We start from the raw sequence: 24,461 nt of genomic DNA, 5'->3' as shown, positions 1-24,461 counted from the left end.
AGGGCTGGGATCCTTACCTGCTCAATGTCGTCGTTGCAGAGTCGTGGCCAGGAAGTCACTAATGATCGGGTAGAGTGGGGGAAATTAGTGGAAAACTTTATTCTTAAACACTAGGTGAGAGATCCGTTGTTAGCGGTCCCCTGTTTTTTCATGCACTCTTTTTGTAATTTTTCTCTTTTCTGGACAGCGTTCGCGCCGCAAATTAACTTTAAACGATTCTCACAGGCTCGGGCCCTTTGACGGCAACGATTTGGGGCCGCTTTTGCTTGTGTTTTTTGCAATTTTCTTAATTTTTTTCGTGATTTCACGCCGAAAGATGACTTATTTGACGAGCAGTATGACCGGATCTTGAGTGCAAAAATTTTCCTGGATTTTTGCAAATTTGCTCTTTTAAATTAAGTTACAGTAAAAAAAACGTTAAATTTTGTGTGTGCTCCATGAATGAAAACGAATTATTGTGTTTATTACGGAAAGGAATCAAATTTTGTTTAAAATCTAGTAGTAAAAAAACAACTGCATCTGCATCGTGACAGCTGTACTGACACAGTATTTTTTTTTGGTATTTCAGCGTGAGCGTGTTGCAGCCACACTAAGCCCGCCAAAAGTGTTTAGTTTGCGCTCGTTTTGGAATTTTTCAGAAAGTTTTTATAAATAACGTGATTGCATAGTAGGCAGACCAAATCTAATGAGTCCAGCAAATGTATCAAAGCCAGACCTTAGCATCGATGAGGAAGACGAGATTTTGGCACTGGAAAAACTGCTGGGCGAGGCAGAAAACGAAAATGCAGAGACAGCACCAGCACCAGCAGCAAAGTCGGTAGCTGCCGCACCACGGCTGCGGGAAGACAGCAGTTTCGCCAATGCGTTCAGCTTTGAGAAGACCGTGAAGCCCGCCGCAAAATCAACGGAAGATGACAAGGCCACGCCCAAAGAGCCGGAGCTCGATTCATCCGATGACGAGGAAGTGAAGAACTTTTTAGAAAGGAAGTACAATGAATATGGCACTGATATCAACAAGACGCTCAAGCAGCAGCGGGAAAGCGCCCACGAGTCGAAGGTGGCGCGGGAGGTGGATCAAGACATCAAGACCACCAAGTTTATTAGCTCAACGCCGCAGCCGCTCAAGAATCCACACAATCCCATAAAGCGGCAGGGCCCGGCGAGCAGTACATTTCAAAGGCCAGTGTTAGCAGCCGCCTCCAATCCCTCCACCCCACAGCAACCAGTCTCGGCGGTCTATACGGATCCCGTGTTCGGATTGCGGATGATCAATCCGCTGATCTCCAGCACATTGCTGCAGGAGCGCATGGGGGGACGTAAGGCTGTGCCATTCTCGGGCGTGGCATATCACATTGAGCAGGGCGATCTGGCCAAGGATTGGGTCTTGGCTGGCGCCTTGGTCTCGAAGCAGCCTGTGAAGAACACGAAGAAAGGTGATCCATACTCCACCTGGAAGCTGTCGGACCTGCGCGGCGAGGTTAAGACGGTTTCCATATTTCTCTTCAAGGAGGCCCACAAGACGCTGTGGAAAACTGCCGAGGGCATGTGCCTGGCTGTGCTCAATCCAACCATATTTGAAAGGCGGGCAGGCAGTAGCGATGTGGCCTGCCTCTCCATCGATTCGTCGCACAAGGTTATGATCCTTGGCCAGTCCAAGGATCTGGGCACCTGTCGGGCAAACAAGAAGAACGGAGACAAGTGCACAGCCATTGTCAATCTGTCCGAATGCGATTATTGTGTGTTCCACGTGAAGGCTGAATATGGTAAGATGTCCAGGCGCTCGGAGCTGCAATCGGCCACCGCGGGACGTGGTCTAAACGAGCTGCGCAACAAAGTGCTGGGTAAGTAGCAAGTGCAGCTGCCATTGGCAACACTTGGACTGTTCTAATCCATTCATGCCTTCCTAGGCAAAACGGAGGTCTTCTATGGAGGACAATCTTTCACGGCCGTTCCGGCCAAGAAAAGCTCAAAGCTTATCGCTAAGGAACGCGATCGTCTGAGCAAGCTGGCTGGCTATGATGTTTCGCCTTTTGCCCACACCGTTGACCATGTCGCGAAGCCTCGGACCGATACACCACAGAATGTGCCGTACGCAGAACGAGGCGGTCCCGTATCCAGACTGGCCGGGGGTGTTGAGGCATCTTCAAAGCAAAGGCTTCAAGATCTCGAGCGAGTGCGTCTGCTGAAAGCTGAAAACGATCGATTCGAGAAGGAGTCCAAAGGCAATGTCCTCGGTGGAGTCGCCCCGGGCACACCCACAGCTAAAGCTACACCAACCTCTGGGACACCAACTACCCCCAGCAGCGTGCCGGACAAGTTCAAGAATCGCGGATTCTCCTTCGATGCTAACTTGACGCCCAAACTTTCTGGCAGCGAGAATTTCAGCCTTGAGGTCAACATCGGTGCTCGACAAGCGGCGAGCGCAAAGCTGAGAGCGGCTGCCCTGCTGAAAAAGAAGCCGCTGGAGAAAGTCAATCCGAACTCCACGCGCGGCTCAGAGACGGGCAAGCGCCGAGCCATCGATGACCTAAACGAAAAGTTTTCCACCAGCGCCAAGAGGCAAAAGATCGACGAGGACGAGCGCGAGCTGATGCGCAAGTCGCGTATCGAGCGGATAATGGCGGCCACGTCGTCGCATACGAATCTGGTGGAGATGCGTGAGCGCGAGGCCCAGGAGGAATACTTCAACAAGCTCGAACGCAAGGAGGCCATGGAAGAGAAAATGCTAGGTACCTTCAAAATGCCCTGCAAGGCGGTCATCTGCCAGCAGTGCAAGTACACCGCCTTCTCGGCGGCCGATCGCTGTAAGCAGGAGAGGCATCCCCTGAAGGTAGTCGATGCCGAGAAGCGATTCTTTCAATGTAAGGATTGCGGCAATCGCACCACCACCGTCTTTAAGTTGCCTAAGCAGAGCTGCAAAAGCTGCAAGGGTTCGCGCTGGGAGCGGGCGGCAATGATACGGGAGAAGAAGGTCTGCACTGGCCGGGAGTCCCTCTCGGTGCGTGGCGACGAGGAGACCTTCCTTGGCAGCGTAGCCAGCAGCGCCAGTCTCAATCTCCTGGTACCCGCGGAGGAGTGATAAATATTATGTGAGTTTTGCGCATACGATTTGGTTGTTGTATTTGGAAGTTTTACATAAATATTAGATTAGATTTTATGCAATACGTACAGTTATTTACAGTCCCTTAAATGATTCGTAGATAAATAAGTACAAAGGTTTCAATAGCTAAATATTTAAATGCGAATGTGTGAGATTTTTTGGTGGTGTTGGTGCTGGAATATTTGGACATTCTCTAGCAGTACCAGGCGTACCCGTAATTGGAATAAATTGCATGGTTCTATGATCGTTAATGACCTAAATGAATATAATAATTTTTTAAACATGTGTTATGACACGATTGCTAAGACCCCCCATTCATAAGCTGAGCTTAAGCTTCAATAAGGGAACTTTTTGAATAACTTGACCATGAAAATCGATCAGATTTAAATTAATATTTTAAAGCAGCAATGGAGCACACTTTTTAAATCTGGGAGCAATCTAGCAAAAACAGCAAAAAATCTCTTAAGCACACAGTTTGTACATATTTTGTTTTTGGATTCTCGGTCTCAGTTTCGGTAGCGCACATGTATGTATTTTGTTTTTGCATTCTCAAGCATTCCCTTGCATTCTTCCCTATTTGCTTGAGCTCTCGAAGAATAGACGTGACCACAGCTGCATTAAGAAAATTCTTTCTCTTATGTTTGGAATACAATTTCCGTTTGAAGACACTTTTTTATCCCTCCCAGAAGAGGTATAATCTTAAGCTCCTTAGCAGATATACAATGGACAATATACTATTATTAAGTTTGTACAAAATGGACTAAAATAGTATCTTAAAACTAATCAAACGCTTTTTTGGTTTGCAACAAGAAGCGTATGTAGATTTCATTGGCATTGTTTAGGCAGAGATTAAATGATATATTTTTTTGTTCAAGACAGGATAGAGGGTTTTGATTACCCTCAATTTGATTAGAATTTGCCATACAGGTGGAAATATTATATATAATTAGGTGATCTTAGGCTGCTCCTTTAAATGCATTGGGGAGTATTCGAAAACGAATTCGATTCCTGTTAAATTTTTTGGCATCAGAATAAAGCTACGAGACTAAAAGTAAAACTAAAACTATTTAACAAACAATTTGAACTGAAAGACAGGCGCTGATAAGACAAGAAAAATATTCAGAACTCATGGGAATGTAAAAGTATACACAGATACGGAGATACGAGAGGTAGACCGGAAGAACTTCCTTTAGACGGCATCCTCAGCCTGCTGTCCTTCGTGTGTCGTCTCCACGCACTCTTTGAGATTTAGCAAGCTGGAGAAACGGAACGAAATCGTCTTGGAGAGATGCTTCTCGAAGTCTCGGTTATCCAGATTGTCTGGTATCAGGCTATGGTTGGTCATGTCCAGATACGATCGTCCCCGCTTTACGGGAACCGCATAGTGGGGGAGCGCGGTGGCTGGGGAACCACCGCTGGTCATGTTGCTGTAGCTTGGTGCACAGCTGGACTTACGTATGTTGAGCGGAAAGCGTAGATCGTTCTCATACCGCAGCACCTGCTCCGTGGTGCTGGTATCGATCAGGGGACGTGGTAGATCATAGCCGGGTGGAGCAGCAGCTGCCGCCTGCATCTCGACCACGGACTGGTCGCGACTATTGGCCAGATCCTGGACATCGTAGGATATCTTTGGCGGCGACCATAAATGCTGCAAGGAGTCGGGTTCACCCAGGCCTTCCTCTGGCATCAAGGCTGCCTCGTCGCCGCAGTACATCGGATTGGATACGGCATTCGTTTCCATCTCTATATATTTGGCATTGTTGCCCAGCAATTTCTCAAATTCGGCTGCTAGAAATTTAAAGGACGGTCGGGCATTGGCCTCATCCGCCCAGCAGGTGCGCAAAATGGAGTACACAGCCTCGGAGCAGTTATCAGGCCGTTCCATGCGATATCCTGTCTTCAGCAGCGACCAGAGATTCTGCGGAGCTATGCCCGGATAGGGAGAGGCGCCCAGCGTGATCAGCTCCCAGCAGAGTACTCCAAAGGCCCAAACATCCGATTTGGTGGTGTACACATGATCTGCCAGAGATTCTGGAGCCATCCACTAAACAGGGGCGAGGATATTTTCATGATAGGAAATACAATTATTCTTTGAACTCACCTTGACGGGCACTCGATCTCGAGATCGCTTCAAATAGGCATCATCCTCGTAGACGTCTCGAGTCAGACCGAAATCCGAGATCTTGCAGATCTTGCCATCAGCCAGCAGCACATTTCGGGCCGCCAAATCCCGGTGAACCAGCTGCAGAATAGAATATAAGTCAAGCAGGGTATGATTAAGTAAATAGTTGGTACGTTGTGAGCGGCTATACTACCAAAGCAGACCGGGATCTCTCTCAATTTTTGCTCTCGCTATACCGGCTTCCTTCTGGCAGTATACAAATATTCAACTTTTGGAACCTACCTTTAGCTCAGTGAGGTATGCCATGCCTTTGCAGATCTGCCAGGCAAAGGTGAGCACCATCTTGACATTGACGGGTTCCACGCCGTCGCTGAAATCGACTCCAGCGCATTCGATCTTGCGGCTGAGTCGGAGATAGCTCCGCAGCGAGCCATAGCGGGCGTACTCGATGATGAGTAGCGGTGCCTCTGAGGATTGAGTGCAGGCGCCCAATAGCTTGATGACATTCGGATGGGAGACCTCCTGCAGCAGTTGAAACTCCGAAAGCAGGGCCATGTACTCGACCGAATTGGCGCCCTTCTTGAGCATCTTGACGGCCACCGTGGTAACGCCTGGTAGGCCGGCAATCTCTGTGGCATATCCCTTGAGAACCTGCCCGAACTCACCCTCGCCCAGGACGGTGTCCAGTTCGAGTTGGCCACGCGGAAACTCCCACTTGGTGTCGGCGCTCTCGAACTTAAACCCGCTCTGCAGCGGCATCAGTGGCAGGTCGCCGTCGGCCGACTCGGGCAGACCCTGTTTGGACGATGGCGTCATCGATTGCTTGCCCAGGCGACGGTGGAGCATCTTCCGCTGGGTGAGGAGCAGGCAGAGCAGCAAAAGAACGAACAGCAGTGGGCAACTGATGACGATCAGCATGCAGGATCGATTGCATTCGAATCCAGCCACATTAAGCACCCCCAAGAGCAGAGGATCCTGCGGGGCGTCTGTATCTCTCTGAAGGGGCGTGGCAGCCACTGTGGGTCCCGTAAACTCTGTGTCTGTCTCGTTCTTTCGTTTCCGCGGGCGTTTTGCCTTGGGCTCATCATCCATCGGGGCACAGGAGCACTTGCCATTATCCTCGCAGATACAGGTACCCGAGCCACTGAGGATACCCCGCCTGTTCTCATTGCTGGTGTGTGGCCCCACGATCTTGCCCGCGGGAGTGCAGTCTTGCGGACAGGCATACGGATTGAGTTCCTCCAGCGGATCGCACACATGATCGGGACAGTATCGGGCCTGGGGAACACAGGATCCATAGTTTCGCCCGAACATGGCCGAGCTCGAGCCGCGCCACGTGCACGGTCCCCCGTTGGTGGCCAGGCCGCAGAACTTGGTGCACTGCGACTGGTATTTGATCTGGGCACAGGTCTGCGAACGCGACTTGATCTTCAGTTCGCAGCTGGCATTCTCCGGTCTGCCCTCCACCAAATGCACATTGATCACAAACGCATGCGAGAGGCGCTCCTGGTCCAGCCAGGTCACATTCAGGAAATATATCGTCTCTGACGCCTGCTCGAGGGCTGGGGGATGCTTCACATAGACAATACCCGACATGGGGGTGATGTCGAAGGCACCGCTCCGATCCTCGACAATGTCAAAGCGAACGGAACGCGCCCGCATCAGCTCCAGGAAACTCTCCGGCTGTGTCACCCTGTAGAAGGACGCTGCCGATCGATACACAAACACGTCCTTCTCGAAATCGACGCTCACAAGGCCATTGGATCGGCCGAAACCATCCGTGTGCAACGTTTCGCCGACGCTCTCGAAGATGCGTTGCTGACGCCCGCGCAATGGCAGTGCCTGTGGATGCTCCTGGTCGCTGTTGTGCAGTTGTGTGAGATCCACATGCAGACAGATGTGAGCCGAGGCCGACATGGCTACATTCTCCATTTTGATGGTCACATCTCTGGCCTCCAGTACGCAGCAGTAGGGCGTCTGCCGCAGGACCCCACCATGCGAAAAGCGGAGCTCTGCAAGGAGGAATCGGAATTTCTATATCGGTTATATCGGTCTGTATCCGCCTCTACTTACGGCAGCTGACAATGGTGTGCGGCCTGCCCGTGTGATCCGCCTCGTAGGCATGACAGTCCGGCCGGAGCAGGTCGTTGGTGTCGTTGTGTATCGCATAGCCCAGATTCTGATTGGCCGCCAGCGTGTCCTTGTCCACGTAGATGATTTTCTCGCCCACCGCCTCGTTCTGTTGGACAAAAGGGAGCTTCGTTAGCGCTTGCTTCATTAGCATTTACTGACCAACGCTAATTAAATTCCACTTGACAAATTGCAGCGCTCTGCAGCCCTCCAAGGATATGCTCTTGGTGATTATCCTGCATTTTAATTTGTGCCCAAGGTCAGGCAAGGGTTTCTGGGACCTTGGGGATCTGGCAATCCTGCTGCGTGGTTCCCTGTCCTGTCCACATAAATGGGTCTCAAGGGGTCTCAGCACATTAGCAAGGTGCTTGCAATGGAGTTAGGCGTAGGGTCGAATGGTGGTTTATTAGGATAGGATGTTAGGTTGTATGGGAATTACATGTATTTGAATAATAAGGGAGCTCTTGGTTGGGTTGGGTTTTGGTATGTGGGAAGAAGAAGGCGGAACTCTCACCTAAGCTGAAATATCTGCGGGGAGAAAGAGGAGTGACTCTAACCCTAAGGCAATCCATCACCTACTACATCCCGCCAATGCTATAAAGTGCATTAATTAGGATTGTCTCTCAGATGATATCATAAACTGAGCTAATTTCAAGCTTGAGTATATGAGAAATGAGGCTTCTAAGTCCATTTACTGAAATAAATATTAGTTAAATGGATTCGATATTAATAATGCGAACGGAAATGATATGTTTGACTCCCACCTATAGTATTTTTTAAGGTGAGAGAGAGTTGTGGAGATAGGAAATACTTTCGAATACTTTTTGTAACGATTTTAATAAATTCATTCAATTTAGAGTGATATCTTTCACAGGCAGACTTTCAAACAGACAGATTCTTAGAAGCAACACCTTCCGATATGATGGAAACCAATTTTACAGAGATTTTTCAACTTTGTGCACTCTGTACACTGGTTCACTGATTAACATGGATTTTCTGGTGCCTAATGCATCTACCATTAGGAAGCCTCCCTATAACCCAGAGCTCTTTTTGTGGCCAATCCAGGCGCACACCTATAAAGCCTCGGGCCACACCTCACAAAACACACATCAGTTTTATTCCCGTGCATTGTAGGACATGTCGCCAGCAATTTCCTCGAAATAAAATAAAATGTCTATTATTTCGTGCACATAATTTAAATGAAAAGCACCACACAGCACCTAAGGCAGTTTGTAATGGCTAAAACTTTAGTGCAGAACCAATTACTCGAGCAGGAGCAGGCGGCACTATGAGCAGCAGAACCTGACACACTTTGCAGCAGATCCTTGGGGATAGGCTTGGCTCCGCTCGTAGATGACAACATAATTTACTGCGGCTATGGCAAAGTTCTGTGGCAGCTTTAAGAGACTCCCACCACGTGCCCATTTCTGTGTCTTGGCCTGTTCCTTTCCTGGGCTGTCATGCTCCAATCATAAAAGCCCATAAACGTTACGCGTTTTTAATGGCAACATATGAGAAAGTAGTGGGAGAAGGAACTCTATCTATTAGACAGCCCCAGACAGGACGGGACTTGTGGAACCAGAACCAGAACCAGTGCCAGAGCCAGACGCGACGCGGTAATGGCCAAATAATGGCAGGGTCTTTCTTTGGCTGGGTCTTTGGTTCTGTTGCGTGTCTGCGGGGCGTTCATCATGGACGAATTCAATAAGCCCGCACCCAGAGTCAGACCAGACAGCCGGCAGACGATTGTCTGGGCCAGGTCTGGTGCTGTCTCTGTCTCTGTCCATCCACCAACCCTTACTTACCGCCTGAAAGTAGGGCTGATCCAGGTAAAAGTTAAACCGGGAGTCGCGCTCCTGCAGCTGCGGTCCATTGTCGTTGCGATCCAGCAGTTTGATGTCAAAGCTCCGAGAGAACTTGCGCTGCTCCAGCGCCGACAGCTTGACGGTGCAACTGATCCTGGCCTGCAGCTGGCCCGCACGGGCCATCAATCCATTCAGTTCATCGTGGTCGAGTGGGTGCCTGGTGTACAGACGGTTCTGCTTGAGGACAAAGTGGGAGCTGCCCGCCGTCAGCGAGTACTCGAGAGTGCGGTGCGGGCACAGGTACTTGGCAGCCCTTGAGTTGAGGGCACCAATCAGGACGGGCTCGAAGGTTCTTCCGCGCTGGCTCTGCGACGACTCGGAGATACTGTAGTCTGCCTTCCTCCAGAAGCAAATGTGCTCCAGCTCCGAGCAGTACTCCTCCAGCGCCTGTGGTGTCACCTCCATGGTCAGGTGGGACACGGGCAGCAGTTGGCCCTCCGGCTGATCCCTGGGAAAAGCCGTCACCACATATTTGGCACTCGAATTCAGCGGCTGGTAGTCAGTGCGCATGTAGACCTCGCCGGAGCTGGCATTGATGCGGAGCAGGGGATTCTGCTCGAGGCTGTAGATGTAGTCGCTGGCCAGCTGGTTGTCCTCCAGGCGCAGCACTTGGAACTGGGCCAGTGGTATCTTCGAGAAGATGCTCTCCGACTCCTCGTTGATGGGCAGATTGAATTTCACGGATGTGCTGGGAAAGTAAACATCGCTGGCTGTCAACGAGAGAGAGAGAGACAGAGAAGCATCAAGTTAATGTGGATGGCGTCATGGGGGATTTTGTGAAGGGGAAAGGGAAGTCCGTCCACAAGTGGTTGGTCCACAATTGACCCACTCAGTGGAAGAGGGTTCCCACCACTAAAATAAAATTATTTATTTTCCTGGGGGTTGGCATCAGTGCAGGAGACAGACCCAGACACTCGTCATCAAATCCATTCAAATTATTTGGTTTAATAAGCCGGCTGTGACCTCAATAGAGGTGGAGAACCCACCCCCCTACCCCCACCCCTGGTCTAACCTATCTACCAAATCGAACAGGACAGGGCGTATGCGTAATATGATAAGATTTCTCTCCTAATGTCACACGATTGTTGTCGCTGGCTGTTTTGCGGTCGTGTGTTTGCATACGAGTCCACTGCGAGTCCAATACAAGCGTTATAATAAATAAATATAATACAGATATTAGTTATTAGCATATGGGTTATCAGACCTCCTCCTTCTGGCCCTCTGGCCCTCCGGCCCTTTGCTCTGTTCCTCTATCCTCTTCCTATTCCTCGAATGGAAGTGTCGGCGTCATCAAGTTGCGTATTGATTTTGTGATAACGATAACGCTTTATTTCGGGCCCGGAAAAAAATACACACAATAGCACCCCAAGTATAATTGGTTACAAATTTGTGCCTCTTCAACGCCCAATTTTATGCCACAGAATTCGGAACAACATAAGTGTGGGGGAAAGGGAGTCCTAGTTCTTGTAATGTTATGGTTCGAACAGGATGGGGGATGGGGTATGGGTTGGTCGAACAGCATAATATACAGAGTAAACAGTTGAACGCTTGCCATGGAAATTTCACAGATTTATTGGGTGTGTAGAATAGGAATTGATTGATCAACAATCATATTCACATTTGATATACACGTACCCATACATGTTCTCATTTTTGTTATCTGATCTGTTAATTATATGAATCATTAAATGATTTTTGTTGGACAAATTCTTTGAATTTGTCTTAAATCCACTTTAAACATATTTCTGAAACTTTAATAACTTTCCAAAATGAATTCTGCCTCCTTTGGGGCTTCCTCAATCCGCTCATAATTCGTTTAAGCAATATTTCCTACTTATCCTTGAAAGATCTTGATTAGTGTGCACAAGCATCATCATCCAATTCCTTTCTACTCACTGGGATTCCTTGTAAAGTGAAGCACTTGGTACTTAATCATCGGCAAAACGGTTCGCAGCGCCACATAAACAGGACTGGCGCCGCCATTTGGCCAGGGATCGATGGAATGGGATGGCCGCATAATCCTGTTAGGGACTCCTCACTCTTCCCCCATCGCCCTTCACGCACCCTTTTCTCTGTCCCCTCCACATACGCGTATTTCATTAAAAACGCTGACAGCATTAATATATATAATACGAGTATTTGTGTGGGTGAGTCCTTTCTTGCTCGGGTGGTGTCCCCTTTTAGGCGGGCGCCAAGGACACGCTCGTTGGAAGCATTTAAAATGTCATTATAAATGCGCGCTCGTGTACTCCGACTCCCCCCGGCTTCATCTACATATTTTATCAGCATTTTTCGCATGCCTGAACGTCAACAATTGTAATGAACACATTTTATATTATTTATAATATGTGTGTGTGTGTTTCCCGGAGACCACATTTCCCCCACATCGTTGTTAAGTCAGAGCAGGCACAGCGCCCACTACCCCCGCTATGTATAGAATGGTTGGGGATTGTGGCGGGGTCCGTCTATTTGATTTACCTCTCGAAAGCCTTCCCATAATTATGACAGGCATTTAGTGCGGCCGCTGGTGGCGGTGGCTTTGGCTTTAGCGTTGGCTTATGGCCATCCAATTAGCGGCACTTTTATTTATTCCTCTGTTTGCACTTCCCCCTCTATGAGGTGTGAGGCATACTTGGTACTTTGGTGGGGGGCAATCGTGATTACCATTACCAAAAGAAGTTTCCAAACCAAAGAACGGAGCATAGAGGTTGGTTAAGGATATAGCAATAAGAGGGAGATGATTGAAATTTTAGACAGGTTTGGTGACAGAGAACTTATCCAAAGAACCGATCAGAGATTGTGCGGAATCGGAAGCTCATGAACGAAAAATATAATATCTTCTCCCCAATTTCTTTCTAAGGATTTCGTCTGATGTTTTGGGAAAACATTAGGTGCTTACAAAAAAGCGCATGGTGAACATTTTAATTAGAAATGCTGCTAATAATTTTTGATACCCGATACTCGAAGAGCTTAGGTATATTTTATGTGCGTGTAACACCCTGATGGAAGCTTTTCCGTCCCGTTAGCTTATTTAAATATATTCCTGATCAGGATCAATAGCTGAGTCGATATAGCCTTGTCTGTGTGTCTTGATGAGCGCCTAGATCTCAGAGACTTTAAGAGCTAAAGTAACCAAATTTTGTATCCAGACTCCTATGATATCACACTGTTTCAAGTGTATTTCATTGTATTTGTAATGAGTACCGGTTATAAAAGTAGAGCCGCGGCCCTTGCCGCGTTTTAGTTCGCGTTTGAAACCACCTTGTCGTTTAAGTCCTTGAATATATTGAATGAATATAAAAGAGATAATATTTCGTGCAATCCCAAAGAATTCTTTTAGAATCTATCTGTAAATATTAATCTATCAAAAAACCAATTAATAATATGCTTTTGGACCCAGTTCTTGGGTTATAAATTAAAAGCATACTCTCTCTCCAAGTGCCTTTCCTTGAGGGTGTCCCCATTATCATTTAATCTTCAGCATAACTGAAAAGTTTTAATCCAGCATTAAATACCCTTAAACAGCTTTAAAAGCCACAACTTCCCAACGATTTCTCCCAATCAGTTCTCAATGTGAGCTCAACTTGACCTCATCCAGTCCCCAGGGTCCAGGTTCCCAGCGGCAAGTGGGCGGAAAATGGTGCTAAAAAAAGAGAGACTCACCCAGAAAAAACCCTGACCAAAAGTCAACAACCGTAAAACAGAAGGAGAGCGAGAGACCACAGAGCGAAAAGGACGTAAACAGGGAAGGACTACGACTATTAGGTTATCTATCAGGAGGACAATTAAAAAGCGAGCGAATGGCGCATTAAAAACTCGAACCGACAGTTGATAAAACATGGCTCGAAAAGGGAGACGGACAACATAGGAGGCGGACAAGCCGGATGATCCCGGAGCGGGAGGTAGACTCCACTGGGGGGTGATTGGACCTGGACGCCTTTGGTCGCGTTAATGACAGCATTGTCAACAATTGATGAGACGGGACGAGGGCCATGACAACGGCCATTAGTTCGGCCTGTACCTGTACCTGAACTTGGATGGCCTGCCAAACGAACGGTAAAGGTAATGCCCAGCGTAGAACTGTAACTGAGACTCTACTAAATGAGGTGCGGCCGAGCCCGGTGTGGACGGAATGTCAACTAGTTTCGAATAAACTAATTAATCTGCCCGAATTAATTGACTTTGCATCGAATTAGGTCGACAGTTGTTTGCCTGTTGGCTTCCTGCCTCGTACCCCCACCTGATCCTGGTTACTCTTGGTTACTCTGCTGCCATCCTTCCAACAGAGTTTATTGCCCTGTTTTTATATCCGGTAATCGTGGGGTACAAGGATGGGTGGAATAGTGGCAGGCGTTTCCAACTAAATACTTAAACCATATAGTTTTCATGCTAAGGATCAAGAGTCGAGTCGAGTCATATACTTTAGAGGCAACCATTTGTACTCGGTAGGATTCGGTATTTCGTTGGTTTGGTCAGTTAGGAACAGCATCTCAGCATTAACATTGGGTTTTTCTGAAGGAAGGATTCCTTTTGTGACATGAGTATAGCTGTGATTTTATGAATACTACGGATTCAAGCAGGGCTCTATTATAAATATCTCTACTCTTTCCGCCTTTAATATGCAGGCAGGTTTTTATACTCGATACTCAAAATGAGTATAGGGGTTTATTAAATTTGTGGTGAAAATGGATGTGTGTAACGTCCATCAATAGCCGAGTCGATCGAGCCCTGTCTGTCTGTCCGTCTGTCCGTCCCTATAAGCGGCTAGTGCTCAAAGACTATAAGAGCTAGAGCAACCAAATTTGGTATCCACACTCCTGTGATATCAAACCTTGACAATTTAGTTTCTCAGCGTCTATTAAGGCTAGAGTAACCAAATTTGGTATCCACACTCCACACTTTCGTTCACCCTCTTTTTTTAAATTTTTTGAGTTTTATTTTTAGCAAAAACAAAAAAAAATCTAAAATAATAATTATTCAATAAAAATCAAGAATAATAATCATACAATAAAAATCAAAAATAATAATTACATAATAAATTTTTTGATCCAAAAATAATAGCTATTCAATAAAAATCAAGAATAATAATTATTATAATAATTATACAATAAAAATTCTTGATTTTGTATTGTATAATTATTATTCTTGATTTTTATTGTATACTTATTATTCTTGAATTTTATTAAATAATTATTATTTTTGATTTTTAATGATTAGTTATTATTATAATTATTATTCTTGATTTTTATTGAATAAATATACAATATGAATCCAAAATAATAATTATACAATGAAATGTTCAGACACGTTTTCTGTCTCTCTCGCACGCACTCTTTGTCGAGTCGTATAATATTAGCGGCGTCTGCCGGAGCGTATATGGCAGTTGTTTTGTCCATATCTTTTCGTATCATAAAATCATAATAATATCATAATTTCGATATGTTTAACATACATATATGTAGTTATAGGCCCGCCTTTAACTGTGTACAGAGTTCACTGTTTTTGTTTGGGTGTTTTCGCGTGACTCATTTTGTGTGTGGCAAATTCAGTGTTCCACAGCATCCGTCTCGCATTATGTTTTGTCTGCTGCTGCTGCGTAATGAAAAACTTTGTCTTTGTCAGGGTTTTAGTTTTTCCTGTAATTTTTCCTGCCCCATTCTTGCCACAGTGTCTGTTGCATTGTTTTTTTCATTACTCATACGTCTAGTATGCCAGACTTGGTTTCCACTCGTATTTGGCTTGGCACTGACTGCTGTTGCTGCAGCTGGCATTGGCCAATCTTTGGCGGGTATTGTCTGGCTGCAGTGGATTCGCATTATTAAATTCGTTCCGTTTTCCTTCTCCACTTTCACTCGATGGCAGTTGTCTGTGGAAGTGTCTTTGAATGTTTTTTTCCTGTCCGGGGTACTGTCCCTGAAATGTAGTCGCTGACAGAGCCAAAGCAAATTGAATAAAAAGCTAGAGAAGAAAAATGTCCATGTACATGGATTCATATGTATGGAGAGTGGAGGTTGTAATTAGCGAAGATTGTATACTCTGCCAATAAAAAATGGAGTCCCAGGAAATTATTTATTTTTTATTTATTATATTCAGAAGATGTGCACATTAGATATTTCTCAAATACATTTTATGCATATAATTACCACTAAGGTCTTTCACAAAATGTTCCTATTTCAAAGAAACTATCATTTGCTAGTTTATTACATGATTTGGATTATTATTATTAACCTTAGGGACCCTTTCCTCATCTATTCTATCTAAATACAGGGTAATGCTCAACAAAAGCAATTTGTTTTTATTGATTTAGCTGTAGTTTTGGCTTTAAAGTTTTCCTTTTTCAGTCTGCCACAAAGAAAAGCACAGATAGCAGATAGAAGCTAGAAGAAAAAAAAAGGGAAATTGCAGAATAAATGCAGACAAGAAGCCGCCAAACCCACTAAAACTTCAGAAAATAACTTGAAAGACTTTGTCTATGGGATTCACAAAAAAAAAACCCCTCAGACACCCGCGTACAAGAAACTGTGACACACACACAAACACACAGAAAATTGTGACCCTCTGGGGGTGATCGATGGGCGGCCACTCTAATTGCTCCTGTCACCATGGGGCACATTAGTCAAAGTCAACGCTAGTTTTGGGCTCTTTAAATGTATGCTAATTAATAGAACCCACAATTATTCAAGCTAAGAGCTATACGCATGTCAAGCACTGTACTGTATTTGCATCCCACAGGAAAGCGAGCCAATAAAGAGAGAAATCGAATAAATGAATGCAGATTTGCAGACACCCACTCGAAGGAGGAGTAGGAGAGTAGGAGGTAGGGCACAACTGAATGGGAATGCATTATTGAGTGGAATTCTGTCGTAGAAAAAGAGTCGATTCATTCCTTGGATCTGGGTGCGGACACACAGTGGCAGACAGATCTCATAACTGCAAATGGGTTTTCGTTTATTCGATTTTCGTTTCGTTATTATTTTTATGCAAAACTGTAAGACAAGACAACAAAACGAACAAACAGAACAGCCTTGAGTGTCTGATAAATGTGTCAAGATCGCTCGTAAATCTAAGAACAATATCTTTCTGTGACTAAAATAACAAATAATTTGCAAAATTTTAGTGGAACGTGAGGTAATTTGAGATTTTTCATAAATTTTAAACAGATATTAATGGGAAGGAGAACTGAGAATACAAGACATTTAAGGTAGTAAAGAGTTCTACCCCTATGGATTTTTTACTTTAGTTAAGAGTTCTCAAATGTAAGTTCATGAAGGATTTAGAATTCATTTGTGCTTTTAGAGGGTACACAAAAAACTTGGGTCTGATTCTAAAATACTTTCAAGAATCTATTTATAAATTCAATTGAATTTTTTTCGTAAGACAAGTTTTGTGCTTTTGAGCAGCTGAAACTTAAAGACAGTTATTACATCAAATAGTTTAATTGAAGTCATGAAAGAGCCCCTGGCGGAGCCCCGACCTGCGAACCACTTAAATGACTCGCAGAGTGAGCAAAAATTGGAAGCAAACTTCGGAGCACAATAAAACGAAACGAACAGGGGCACACACCTATTGACTTAATTGATTGCACATGAATTCATAAGAGTTCCGCGAGGGTACAGCTCCAGCGATAGCGACAGCGACAGCTGGCAGGCATTTCGACACCTTTAACCTGACTGAAAGACTCACAGACAGACTGGACAGAATGGACTGGCTGTCCGACTGATGAAGGAGTCCCCGTCGCCACCATGCATACAGTGCATTCAACTTGACAGAGACAAAGTGCAGAGAAGAACAGAGTCTCTCTCTCGCCGCGTGTCAGCTGTGGTCAACCCCCAAAAAAAACGTATGGACAGTGGGTATAAAATTTGATATGTCTTCGCCTGCGTGATGAAATAATTTTTTGGGCGTGTGCTGTCTCACTAGCCTTGCCCGTCATACTCCGGTTTGATGTAGCGCCCCCAGGGGCCAGTCCAGTCCATCACCGTCAGTCAGGCCCGGTCCGTCAGCCATCCCCACCTCCACATACATACATACGTATCGCTTACGGCTATGTCAAAGCTGTCTGCGAAGTCAAACGTCAGTTCACACCTGTGATAGAGCTGCCCTCATAGAACGAAAGCTTGGGCATATAATTAAACCCTAAGCAGTGCATCATAAACCACATAAAAGAACAGAACCGAACGCTATCCCCCTTTATGTTGAGGTCATAAACGGTCCCCATATCTTCGGCTGCATTCCCACGGTGCGTCCACGGACTGTTTGAGTTTAAGTTATCTGTGAGATTTGTTCACTGCCACTCGATGCAAATTAGTGTAATTGCCTTTTATGAGCTCTTTATTTGCCCAGGCCCAGTAGAGGGGTTAATGTTTACCTAATGGCTATGATAAGTCGATTAGATGAGCAGCAGGTTAAATGTCCCAAGCAATTAACAATGAATGTTCTACAAAGCAAACACAATACAACTGGGAAAAGTATAGGCACTATTGGAATATGAGACACTTCGGGTTTATTTGAACAACTCGAGTAAGAAGATAAGAAAATACAAACCAGATACTTTGATTGCATTGAATCTTCTGTTTATTCTGACTTCATAAAATACCGCAATATTTTACCAATATTTCTCAATGTTTTAATGGATTAAGACGAAACTCTCAATAGGTATTATCTTTGTAAGTATCGAAGATCTCTGAACAGCAAATACTCCATCTAATAAAGTCGCCAACATACAGGTGTTTGTACAACATTGTTAGACAGACCCGATGGTTTATCTCGAGCAAAGATCTACAATACAAAACATCACAAAAACTCGTCTGTTATCTGATGAAAACCCATTTTTGCGAGTCGTATTGCAATGCCATTGTTTTACAAATCGACCCTGACTGAGTTTATATGTATATAATAAATAAAATAAATATTTATTTATGTACACATGTATTCCTAATTTACCAGCTTAACACATTTTGATGACTGCTCTTAATGACTTAATAGATTAGCCATTCTCATAGAAATAATTGAATTGTAAGTAAGCTAGAATTTATCTCTTAGCATTCTTCGTAGCAGGCCGAAACCATTTGTAAGCCTAACACGTATCGAACATCAAAAGCAATTCATACGAAAAAGCACACCTAAATTCGTCTAATTAAAAACATTTCCTTTCTAAAATTTTTTTTTTTTCCAATAAGGAGAACTTTTTTTAAATCCTTATTTAAATACAAACCTCAATAGCTAAAGTTTCTTCAAATTTGTATGTTATATACATAATTTTTGTACAAGTGGAAACTTGCGGACAAAAAATTGGGTATTTTGGGAGCTATTATTGTTGTTCTATAGTATATAGAATATTCTTTTTGCTTATATTCTTAAATATGGGACTATCCTTCTCTTAACTGTCTTAAAATTTAGTCTTAATTTTTAAGGATCAAAAAATTATAGATGCAGGTGTTAGACGAATTTCTTTACAAATTAGTAATTGTCTCTCATTATGGAACAGTATTTCCTCACTATAATATTTTATAGTACTCCAAATCTTATCAAGTAAATTCTCTATTCATCAGCTACCTCAAAACCCATATCTAAAATCCCCCAAGCTATTTAAATTACCATTTGATCAAACATTTGTATAACAATTACAAAACATAAAAACCATTATATTTTGGGTTACACACTTACCCAAACAGGTGTGCCGCTGCAGTATGACACTTATCAGCAGAGAGAGAACGATGGCCCAGCTAACGGCAAGCCATTTGTTCGCCATCTTTGAAGATTCTCTCAGATTAGATCAGCTGATGCTTATCTTTTGTTGTGGCTGTTCTTGTTGCTCCTGCTGTGAGTGGAGTTCTTGCTGTTTTTTTGATGTTGCTGCGTACCCAGGCACTCAGCAAATTGTTTGCTGTTTATTTGTTGGTTCTTTGTTCATTTAATTGCTTATTCCATTGACAATTATGTTGTTTAGAGCAGCACTCCGTCCACACGTTACACATTTACACATTTTGAGCGCGGTTTTTTTGTTGGGTTTGTCTTGAGTTTTTTTTCTGCAGTGTTCCTTCAATGACGACGACTCCAGGGCGAACTTAATTACTTTGATCACAAATTGATAAGCAGCATTTATCAATTAATGTGCGAAATGTGAGCAAAACAGAACAGGAAAATATGAAAAAGATAGAATGGAAAAAAAGACATGAACCATAAGTGTGGAAGACACTCCGTAGTACAACACCAACAGTTGTTTTTTTTTCGGGCTGCTCTATTATTAATAAAATTCTTTTTATTGATAGCGGCGCCCACACTGCCATTGCCCGTAACCCTACTACCCTCCCCCCGAACCCCTTATAAATTTATCAATTTATCATACACTTAATGCCGTAGGAAATTCACGAGAGCCGCGGGGTCTATGAATTCCTGATTATTGCAATTAAAAATGAGCTTTGAATTTGATTTCTGTGTTTGGGATTACAATATTATTGATATTGTTATTAAATAGTATTCGATTTCTATTTTTGGCCCAGCGCCAGCTCAGGAGATTATATGCTTGAATGCTCTTGTATTTGTTGCCATTATTTACGAATTATTTTGCACATTTTTCGTTTCTTTTTATGGGTATTCTAAGGTCAACCTCAGACACCCACAAGTTTCGTCGTTTTGTTCTTATTGTTATTCTTTTTTTGCCAATTCATTTCACAGCGATTCGGTTTCGACGGCGGCTCAATTGGTTTTTAAATGGTAGAATTCTGTTTAATTATTATTTGGGGAGAATAATTTGTGACGACGCGACGGACTTTTGCAATTACTTCAAGTGTTGTCGCTGTATACCCTTTCGGACGGGGGTTTTAGGCATTTGATGCCCTATGAGTTTCAGTTTGTCCATGAAAAGAGAGAGGACTCTGCTGAGAAGAAGATTGTAGGATTAGCAATAGGGAAACTTTTTTCTCTTAGGTAAACTATCAACCTATAAAAAAACTTTGTCTGAGAGCAGGGCAAGCGCCAGTCAATTTGATACTTGAAAAAAGACCAAAAACAAAAAACTATACACCGAGCCATGAGGTAAACCATAACTAACGAATTCTATGCAAGTACCAAGGCAAACACTTGAAGAGGACGTGCCATGAAAAGAGCAAAACAAAGTGGAAGTGGAAGTGGAAGTACGTGTACTCGTCGTACTCCTCTCCACTCTACACTCTACACTCTACACTATGAACTCTGCGATATACGAGTATAGTGTGAGTGTGTGTGTGGTACGAGTATCCAGCGATTCACAGCAGGTGTGATAAAAAGAACCCAAAAGAGAGACAATTGTGGCATGAATTACGCGCCCAGAAGGGCAGACTGCGGGGAATGGCAATGGCAGATAGCACGCATAATTCAAAAGAGGCTCAAAGTCAAACAACATGATAAGCAATTCGTACACGCAGAGAGACACAGACCCACCGACCAACTGACTGACTGTCAGAGTGCCTATACGTCTGTTTCTCTGTCTGTCTAAGCACTTCCAGCACCTGAGCACTTTAAAGTTCAAATCTTTTGACACACTCGGAGCACGGTGCAGTCTGTGGATGCTAATGACACAAGACTGACACAAAGAGGCTTTAAGCATTGCACACACAAAACACTCCACTCCACTCCACTCCATTCAGTCCCCACTCACTCCACGTACTCCACAGAGCCGGAGAGTTGCCAATTTTAGAGTCTCATGTCAGGCGGCAGTTATGCCTGCGATTTTTCCAATTAAAGGTTAGAAAGACTAAGCCAAACCGCAGCGCAGCGCATCGAATACTTTGGCGCATTTTTAAGGTGCGTCCCGTGCCATCCTGTTGCGCCGAAAAAGGCAAATGACCATAAAAATTTATTCAGAACTGGCGGTAACCATCCGACTAACGATCCACCACCGACGACCACGACCAACGACCGACGAAGCGTCGACCGGCACACGCAAAAGTCAAAGTACGACTGTGAGGCTCTTCGCTGTGTGCCCCTGACTGTGTCTGCCTCTGATTGCCCTGCCCCGCTGGTGTCTCTTCATTGTCGTTGCTGTCATTGGCTACATTCGATATTCCGACTATAGGATACCCATCATTTGTGTGTTTTTCTAAGTAGGAAATGATATGTATAGAAAACCAGCCAAGAAACCGTATCGTTTATAGTTTAGGTAAATCGGAAGTTAAAGGCTTAGAGGCATATAGCTCTATAAATTATGACTGGATACTCTCGCGGGATCTTCTGGGGTGTATGACATGATATATAGCGTTTTTCTACAGACCCAAAGCCACATACGGACTGACAGACATTGCAAGATCGTCTCGTCGATCGTTTCTGATGTTGGACACGCCTCCTTCTGCTTGTTTAGCATATAGTATATCTGAGCGAATCCAACATACCCTTGTACTCTAAGAATAACGGGGTATAAGAAGAATTCGATTTTAGCATCCACAATATGGCATGTGCTTGGCCTTTGTGCGATCTTAGAATTCTTGGTGGTTGGTTCACGTTTCGCTTCCACGAAAAAGGGTTCAGGAATGTCAGCTTTCTGTTCAGGTGGCGTATGCGTGATGTTTGCCCAGAATCGACCAACAATGGAAACTATATCAGCAAACACATTCAACTCGCGTAATTGATCTTATTGTTTGTTTTTCCAGATCCGAGATCCGAGTACTTGGCCACTTGTTGGAATCGCTTCAAATTTGCATAAATTTTCAATTAATATTCTGTCACTAATGTAATTAGAAGCAATTTTATAATTATATGTTTTTATGATTGAATGCGTGTATGTGAGAAATATGCATATATTCACATTTTAATAAGCTTTTCGCAAGTGTACTGACAGGTCTCTAAAACCATCAACATCGGTATTATTCAATTGATGGATTGCACAAGTATTTTTATTAACCAAAAATTGTATTTTTGTATGCCATTTTTACGGTGTAGTAAATTTCTAAACGTGCATTAAGCATCCGTTTATGTTTTCTAAGTGGAGAAATAATTTCTTGGACTACCTAGGTTTTTTATAGTAGATAATAAATTGGAACCTAACGAAAATGAATAAAGCTTAAGCTATTCTGGTCAAGGAAGAGGATGCAAAGTATAAATACAAAGAAAAATAATAAATCACAAATTACGAACAGAATACACTCACTTTGAGACGTGTTTTACTTTACAAAATGTACAAAAAATTGCCATGTTTAGATCCACTGTATAGAAAATTGATTATATTCAAACCAACAATAAAGCGCCCTTGGGGGCAGTTCTATTAGGACCCTGAAACATTTTTGCAGCATCAATCAATCATCTATTTTAGCTAAAGGTCTGCATCATTATACTCGAGGCGTGGCAAATTTTCCTGAAAGCTCTAAGATATAACAAAGATTTTATAGGGGAAGTAAATGTCAAGGAAAAGTGAAGAATCAGGGGAAGCTTTGGGCGACATTAATCTACGAATTCAAGTTTTCAGAGGACCGGTAAAAGATAGAGGCCCTAGAGAAGCAGAGACGGGGATCAAAGTCCTAGGTGGACGCCCAAGAACATCTGAAGAAGGATTTCGGGTAAGATCCTCTGGATAGCTTCACCACTGAAGAGACTTGGCATGCACACCATTACTAAGGTCAGTGTCAGCTCATTCAGAAACTAAATATAAATTCTCTATAAAATAATGTCTTCCTTCCTAGGACAAACGCAAACTATTATCACGGACCCAACGTTGGAGGCATTCATGAACATGTAATGGCCAAGAAACTCTGGAGGACTGTGGACCATATATTTTTGTATTTTCCTGTAAATATTTCGGCTGGCATTGGATTGAAATAATTGGCAATTCATTGAAAAATACCCATAATTAGTGAAGCTTCACCCATTCTGTAGTAGATTCTTCAACTTGGATAAATTCCTAATTATTCTCTCTCACATTTTCCACAAATCCACAAATCTTAATCAACATTATCCATATAAAAATGTTCACAACTTTTTATTGAGATATCAGTCCATTGAACAAAAATCCAAAGAAGGAAACTCTGGCCATAATTCAACCAAAAAACATAGACTCTGCTTGAGCAACACACGAAAACACGATCTTGATTTTCAATTTATGGATGCCTTGCAGGTGCAGGCAGCGGCTGCAGTCCCAAAAAATAAAGATTTGCTCAGACTCCTTAATCACTGTGTGGCTTGACAGTTTCCCCTATGGCATGGAATGACAATTATTTATTGGACAGTTTAACAAGGCGATTAATTAGCCACCTTTTCGCGTTTTGCCAGAGTTTTCCAACCGAACGTATGACTGGTTAGAGCTAGTTAGTAGCGCTATAAGAAACCGCTTAAACGCTGAGCCACTGAACCGCTTCGCACGCGCCTTGTCGGACCAATGAAACCGAAACCGGCAGCCAGGCGACTCCAAAGCCGCAAAAACACCACAGAAATCCGACCGAGAAACTGCTGTTGCTGTTGCAACGACGACAGCGCATCGGGTTTTCGGCCGAAGTGGTTTTCCATCAGGTTTCGGCGTGGAACCACCCTCGTAGAATTTTCCATTTCCATAATTCCTCGGCACTGTTGCTGCCTCTGCTATTTAGCTGTAATCATCCTCATGCCCATCCTCCTACTAACTCCCGAGTGATAGTGGACATGAACATGAGATAATCATGTGTGCTGCAGTTGCCCTCGCGATGATTTCATTTGGATTCCCATATCAGGGTGTGTGTGGGAGAGCTACCTTTGGAAATATGATCTCGTGTCAAGCACTTTCCTTGACGTGCGAGTGCGAGTGCAGCAGCTTCTTTGAGCGGAGGGAGCTTCTGCAAATATTTGCCCACAATTGGGAAAGGGTTTCTTCGTTCGCTCTTATCGCGATGATGGGTCCCTCACCCCGAATTTGTGGGAACTGTTGGTTGAGAGCAAATATTTCTGCCTCCAAGAATTTTCAATGGCTGAATTGTAATTAAGATTATGTTGTTTGCATGGATCATAGATTGGCTATAGCTCTGAGAAGAGAATAGAGTTTTTTTTCTGTATTTAGAAGCATTTTCATATATTACTTTCTTAGAGCTCGCTTGGGGATGTTGAAGATTCGTGAATGTCAGGAAGTTAGAATTCTGTGATGGTTTTTGTTTGCCTTTTTTTTAAATCTTCCACCCGCTTTGTTTCTTCGTCTTGCATTCGAGTACGAGCCAGATATTGAATATTTCGCTCATCCGAAAGTGCTGATTGGTGCTATGGACAAAGAATGTCCACATTGTCACGCGGCCAAACTACAAAATAAGTCAGA

The 24,461-nt window shown here is 44.0% G+C and overlaps 2 protein-coding genes across 6 annotated transcripts; one reads left to right on the top strand and one right to left on the bottom strand.

Moving 5' to 3' along the window:
- Positions 1 to 570: 570 nt before the first annotated feature.
- On the top strand, positions 571 to 22,288 carry LOC108161878 (protein MCM10 homolog). Of its 2 annotated transcripts, XM_017296272.2 has the most exons (3): positions 571 to 1,841; positions 1,908 to 3,089; positions 21,844 to 22,288. In XM_017296272.2, exons 1-2 carry the CDS (start codon positions 686 to 688, stop codon positions 3,077 to 3,079), a joined length of 2,328 nt encoding a protein of 775 aa, XP_017151761.1. In that variant the 5' UTR covers positions 571 to 685; the 3' UTR covers positions 3,080 to 3,089; positions 21,844 to 22,288. The 2 variants fall into 2 exon arrangements, with proteins under 2 accessions (XP_017151761.1, XP_017151760.1); XM_017296271.2 differs by lacking the exon at positions 21,844 to 22,288 and having other exon boundaries at positions 1,908 to 3,364.
- Positions 3,717 to 23,580, bottom strand: LOC108161877. 4 transcript variants are annotated; one of them, XM_017296269.2, is made up of 7 exons: positions 23,438 to 23,580; positions 18,884 to 19,291; positions 9,158 to 9,927; positions 7,296 to 7,461; positions 5,505 to 7,234; positions 5,202 to 5,342; positions 3,717 to 5,144 (listed from the first exon to the last, which is right to left on the bottom strand). In XM_017296269.2, the coding sequence occupies exons 2-7, from the start codon at positions 18,966 to 18,968 to the stop codon at positions 4,290 to 4,292; spliced, it is 3,747 nt and encodes a 1,248-aa protein (XP_017151758.2). In that variant the 5' UTR covers positions 18,969 to 19,291; positions 23,438 to 23,580; the 3' UTR covers positions 3,717 to 4,289. The 4 variants fall into 4 exon arrangements, with proteins under 4 accessions (XP_017151758.2, XP_033250021.1, XP_017151756.2 ...); XM_033394130.1 differs by lacking the exon at positions 23,438 to 23,580 and adding an exon at positions 20,856 to 21,841; XM_017296267.2 differs by lacking the exon at positions 23,438 to 23,580 and adding an exon at positions 20,963 to 21,841.
- Between the last annotated feature and the right edge of the window lie 881 nt (positions 23,581 to 24,461).

This window comes from Drosophila miranda, chromosome 4 (genome assembly GCF_003369915.1).
Source record: "Drosophila miranda strain MSH22 chromosome 4, D.miranda_PacBio2.1, whole genome shotgun sequence".
Taxonomy (NCBI): Eukaryota; Metazoa; Arthropoda; class Insecta; order Diptera; family Drosophilidae; genus Drosophila; species Drosophila miranda.
The sequence above is the reverse complement of the archived record's forward strand: the minus strand, read 5'-3'. Positions and strand labels throughout refer to the sequence as shown.

Bases quoted from the DNA above. Each gene is read 5' to 3' on its own strand.
- LOC108161878 (XM_017296272.2), top strand. From the start codon at position 686: ATGAGTCCAGCAAATGTATCAAAGCCAGACCTTAGCATCGATGAGGAA. The intron at 1,842-1,907 runs GTAAGTAGCAAG...ATGCCTTCCTAG, and splicing joins GCTGCGCAACAAAGTGCTGG to GCAAAACGGAGGTCTTCTAT.
- LOC108161877 (XM_017296269.2), bottom strand. From the start codon at position 18,968: ATGGCGAACAAATGGCTTGCCGTTAGCTGGGCCATCGTTCTCTCTCTG. The intron at 7,235-7,295 runs GTAAGTAGAGGC...TCCTCCTTGCAG, and splicing joins GCACACCATTGTCAGCTGCC to AGCTCCGCTTTTCGCATGGT. The intron at 5,145-5,201 runs GTGAGTTCAAAG...GCCCCTGTTTAG, and splicing joins GAGATCGAGTGCCCGTCAAG to TGGATGGCTCCAGAATCTCT.